This window comes from Echinops telfairi, unplaced genomic scaffold, assembly GCF_000313985.2.
Source record: "Echinops telfairi isolate 266 unplaced genomic scaffold, ASM31398v2 ScPeMD7_8;HRSCAF=38, whole genome shotgun sequence".
Taxonomy (NCBI): domain Eukaryota; kingdom Metazoa; phylum Chordata; class Mammalia; order Afrosoricida; family Tenrecidae; genus Echinops; species Echinops telfairi.
In genome coordinates, this window is record NW_022103905.1 from 10,593,859 (window position 1) to 10,599,436 (window position 5,578).

The window sequence follows — 5,578 nt, forward strand, 5'->3', positions numbered from 1 at the left end:
TTTACGTATTGCCCGTTTATTTCTTCACTCCAGTTTGACAGCGTCAAGAACGGACTCCTACCCGGAGGTGTGCTCAGTAGTGACCGCTCTTCCAGTTCTTCTGTTAAGCTCCATCACGGGTTCTGTTCAGACAACAGCTGATCGATGGAATTTAGGTTTTTGTCCCATTTAAATGCAATACTAAGGATCTAAAATAAATGCTGGCCGCTGAAGACACATTTTTCCTCCCGCCCTCTCCCTCCGACTTCCTTCCTTCCTTCACCTGTGTGTAAACTCGGAAGACCTAGCTGCTTAGGGCGGGGCGGTGCTAGAGAAGGTAGCACAACACAGGCCTTTCTCTTTCGTTCCCAGGTGAGCAAAGCCTTTTTCAAGAGATTTCCAGTTAAGACCCTTGCTGGGGAGATAATACGTGCTTTATCTTTAAAAATGTGTTTTCAGTAGCTGACCGGGAAGGAGGGGATCTTATTTCAGGCAAGCAACATATTGTCAATATTTCCCTAGACATCCATTTCAGACCCGTGAAATGAATCCCAGGCCCAGGCTGGTTGGAATCTGGATGGTTTCTAGTGCCAGGGAGGAAGGGTTAAACGGGAAGGTCACAGGAAAGGTATGTTTCGCATCCATGAGCAGCTGAGGAGAGTCTTTCCTGTCTCTCAAACGCACCTGGGAAGATTACAGAGAGAGACAAGCACGGCATCAGTTCTCTGACTCTACAAGGCTTTTTATTTTTCTGTCAAACATACTACCCGAAAAATCCCCGACGAGTAGAGAATGTTTCTCTTGGTTTTCAAAGCACTCAACTTTCCCAATAAGCTGTTATTTAAAAAGTTAACATATTATAAAAATAAGATAAACAAATCAAAGATTAAAAACATTACTTTTTAATCACTTAAAACATTTCCACTCAAAAGAGGGCATTGACGATGACGCTAAAAACAAAACAAAACAAAACAAAACAACAAACCTCACAGCCATTGAATCAATTTGGACTCATGGCCACCCTGCAGGACAGGGTAGAGCTGACCCTGTGAGGGTCCAACTGCTGCTCCATTAGGGTAGACATTTCACCCTTCTCTCAGCTGGTGGTTTTGGACTGCTGGTCCTGTGGTCTGTAGCCCAATTGGTAACCCAAAGGGGAAGGGGGAAGCGGAGGAACAGCTCTTACCTGTATAGTGCGAATAAATGATACGGAGACTCTTTCTTCAAACTCGTTGACCGGAGTGTACAAAAACAGCACTTTCACAATCTGTAAGAAAGGAGATGATCGCGGTTCTCAGTATATCAGCAAATGCGCCCGGAGAGCCAGTGATCTGGGGGGAGGGCCTGGGGTCTGCACACACATTCATCGGCTCTACGCAGGGAGAAGGGAGAGGGAGCTGGTCGGAGGGCAGGTTTACCTTTAATTACCTTAACTTTCATACGTATGTACTCTTTGTATGATTTATAAAGAGACATGAAATATTTTGGAGAATACCACACGAAACATGCCTCCACTCCCAATCGCCCGCCTCCCAAAGCAGCAATTGCCAACAGTGTCCTTAGTATTCATTTAGCTATTGTCTGTACAGCACACGTTCTGTTTTCCATATATGCTTTTGATGGCATTCTGCGATTGCTCATCTCTCTTCAAGTGGCACATTTCCAGCGAGAGTTAAAAATAAAGGAACTAAATAATATTTCTTTTAAATCATATTTTTACCCTTAGTATTCATTTAGCTATTGTCTGTACAGCACACGTTCTATTTTCCACATATGCTTTTGATGGCATTCTGCGATTGCTCATCTCTCTTCAAGTGGCACATTTCCAGCGAGAGTTAAAAAATAAAGGAACTAATTATTATTTCTTTTAAAACATATTTTTACAAAAGATAACTTATTATAAATAAATAATAACAAAGGCCTTTAAAATGAACCAATTCATTAGAGGCTAGGAAGGGCTTTAAAAGCCACTAAGAGACATAGTTTGGCCCTAGTGAAGGAGCAGTATTGTAATTTTTGCCTGGTGTCCAACTCTCATTGCTTTCTTAAACAATGTTCAGTCATACATTTTAAAATGGTGTAAGTGAATATTTTATGCATTTTAGTTTTAAAAGGTCTTTCTACACATGTATAATTTCCTTTTCTTAGTAGTATTTTTAAGTTCTATACCACTGAATTGATTAATGGTGTTCCTAGAACTACCAAATGGCCCACAGAGGTTATTTATATTAGTACCAAGAAACTGATAATGCTCCCTTAAACGAGAGCAGCCATGTTTGCAGACCACAGATGCGCAAATGCACTTTGAGCTCGCACTTAACTGCAGTCCTGCTCTGAGACCAATTCGGTCTCACAATGTGCCCTTGCTCCCTTCACGAGGGCAAGTAACACCCCTGCAGTGGGATGCCAGGATGATTAACAGGAACATCGATGATCAGAGCCAGATGGGAGCTGACAGGGAACTCTATATGAGCTTAAAATCAGAGCACCTGGTGTGTCGAAGGCTATGCACGACAGTACAAGTCCAGAACCCGTTACAGGGCGTCCACCTGGAAGAAGCCTTCAGGGAATTCCCTCGGTTAGCTGACCAAAGATGCGAACAGGCTTGTTCTCAGCGTGCACTGTCAAGTGGATCACTGCACTTCGGCGAAAATGTCACATTTTACCACTGGTTTCCCCGTTGGACCCATTTGTAACTTGTTCTACGTTTTGTTCTTTTCTGCTGTCTCCTGGATTGAGGGTTTCCTGTGTTTTATTCTGTTGTTGGGATCTGTTCTGTGTGGTTTTCTTCATATGAAATTCAAGACAGGAAAAGCTATAGGGACAATAACTAGATCGATACTTTCTCAGGGTTATGGCAAAGGAACTGGAAGGGAAATGGAAGCCAATAATAAGGGATACAAGAATTCACACAATGCTCTAAAACGGATTGTGGAGATGAATGCACGGCCTTTTCAATATATTTAAACCACTGACTCCTATGGTATGTGAATTATATGGCAATAAAATTATTTAAGAAGAACAAAGTATCATAGAGAGACCCAGAGTGGTACAGATCAGACATCCAATAAACAAATGTTTGAATTTTTTAAAACATCAAATCATTTTTTGGGGATAAAATCATTATATCTAATTAAATCATTGTTAAAATAAGGTAGAAAGATATTTCCATTTTTTTAAGGCATAGTCAGATGTGACCATTTAACTTAAAATAGAAAAAAATTTAATTAAATTGGACAGTGCTGATCTAGTAGCAAAGATGAAATCAAACCCCAGAGAGATGTGGACTAGAAAGTGGGAATGTTTATCATGCCGGTGAGCAATTATTGAAATCAAGAGCAAGTATTAGGAGTTTAAAGATGTAGGACCTTTGTGAAATAAAATTCGCCAAATGAATTATATTCTAACTTTCCATGGTTGTGGAAATCGCAAGAGGTGGGATTTAAAATTATAACACAGTAACGTAATTTTGCTGTATTACTAAGAATTAAGTAACTAGAAGTTCAGCATTTTGAAGCTGCAAATCTTGCATCTGACTCTACTGATTTGGGTTCTGATTGCAATACGGGGCACACCTGGAGAGCTCTAGGTTCTAAGATACGGGACAAATATTAAAGAAGTCCAGCAATCAACAGAAAATAACCCGGCAAAAGAAAACAAAAAAGGGGCTCATCCGTGCCTTCGTGCCTGGTCCTGCTTCGCGCTGTTGCCCTCGTCTTCCAAGGATTCCGCGCCTCAAATGCTGGGCATCCTTCAGCGTCTAGCTGGCTTTGCCCAGATCCTTCTCTGAACCGAGTCAGGTATCACGCCTGAGTTGCCTCACACCGCTTCCTCTACTCTAGAACTTGCCAGACCGAATGTGATGCACCACCTAGGCCCAGCTCTGTCTTCCCCACTAGCCTGTATGCGCCTTAAAGGCAGGGATTGCTCCTTATTGAAGTATCTCACTGAGCAACACTTGGGGCTTGGACATAAGACCCCCATCCGGTGTTTTATGGAAAGGAAACAAGGATTATCTGTCTTTGAAAAAGAGAAGCCTCAAGAATCATGCAGTTTTCAAATAACACAGCACGTTGTTGTTGTTTGATAGGACAGACACTTTAGGTACCCCACCTCATGCAAGCGGGGAGTTTTCTCTGTTCGTGGATGTAGCTCAGAGCCTGGGACATGACCAAACACTGTGGGCCCTCAATCTCTATGGGTGGAGCATGGAAGAAACAGATGACTGCAAGTAGCATGGAATGTGTGACATTCTGGACAACTCTCCAGTCTTCAGATCTGCAGAGGCCTACCGGCTTCTCCGCCACAGAGGAAGTCAAGTTAGTACAAAGGTAATAAGTACAGCGCCCCTTGACGATGCCAGCGATCAGGTGTGCTAACTGCTGACCCATTCCCCCTAGGCCATGGCTTTACCTGGGCAGTCGTTAGGGCATTGCACATGGAACAAATGGCTTCTGCGTCTTCATCGGTCTTCTTCTTCACTTGCAAAAGCTGAGCAGCTTGGATGAGCGGCTCCAGGGTTTCTTTCGCCCCGCTGTTCACCAGATTCTTGTCACGCAGCCATTCTTCCAGCTGGCTGACATTGTACCTGTGCCAAGCAGAGAGAGTCGGCGAGAGGAAGAATACCAATGTGCTGAACATTGTCAAAATGTCTTAATTTGGGGGGGCATGGCCTTGTCAGGATGTTATGCTAAAGTGACAGGCAGTATTTTTGTTCAATTCCCTTAAATCTCATCAGCTATGCTTGAAACTGTCCCATTATACATAGTTTAGAGGCTTATCATCATAATTATGTAAGATTAAATGGCTCGAGAATATTCTTTCACGGAAGGACCTGACACGGAGTCACCGTAACACGCAGTATGAAATAAAGCTTGCTCTTAAGCCAAACAGAGCACGCCATGTGGCTGTGCCCTGGTGGATCCGCCCACCAGGACACACTTCATAACATCTCGCTGCTTGAGAGACGAGTTCTTTTTGATCGGTGAGGATCGATAAGCCTTGACGTGCTTTCTCTTCCTTATGGCAAAGGCCAAGTCAGTGAACGGAAACATCGGCTGCCCCACGTGGACCTCGGGCCCACGCTCTGCCTGGGGAGGAGCCCGGCAGCGGAGAGCCTGGCCCGGGACAGCTCCGGAATGGAAGTAGAGGAAGACAACTGAGGAGAGGGCCTTGAAAGACAGACAGACAGACAGACAGACAGACAGACACACAGCGAGACCAAGAAACCGTGCTGAGGTCTCACGAGCTGACCAATCCAGTGAGCAAACCCAAACCCACTGCCTTCAAGTCGATTTAAACTCACACATATTTGAGGTTAAATACTTACAGGAGCAGACAGCCTCGTCTTGCTCCGGAGGAGCAGCTGGTGGGTTTAAACCACCAACCTCACATTTAATAGCTTAGTACTTGTACACGGCACCACCAAACCAACCACACCGAACCAAACTCACTGCCATCGAGTTCATTTTGACTCTACAGGACAGGGTAGAACCGCCCCTGTGGGTTTCCGACTCTGACTCTTTATGGAACTGGAAAGTCTCATCTTTCTTCCACGGAGCGGCTGGTGGTTTTGAACTGCTGGCCTTGTCGTAACTAA

General features: G+C 44.0%; 1 protein-coding gene across 1 annotated transcript in view; it reads right to left on the reverse strand.

The window, feature by feature from the left end:
- The window catches only part of MYO5A (myosin VA), a 124,817-nt gene continuing 119,239 nt past the window's right edge, over positions 1-5,578 (reverse strand). Inside the window, exons 38-40 of the mRNA XM_013006341.2 lie at positions 4,393-4,567; positions 1,166-1,246; positions 1-663 (exon numbers count right to left, since the gene is read on the reverse strand). Of these exons, the coding sequence (XP_012861795.2) occupies positions 511-663; positions 1,166-1,246; positions 4,393-4,567 (409 nt within the window). The 3' untranslated portion in view covers positions 1-510. The remainder of the gene's footprint in view (positions 664-1,165; positions 1,247-4,392; positions 4,568-5,578) is intronic.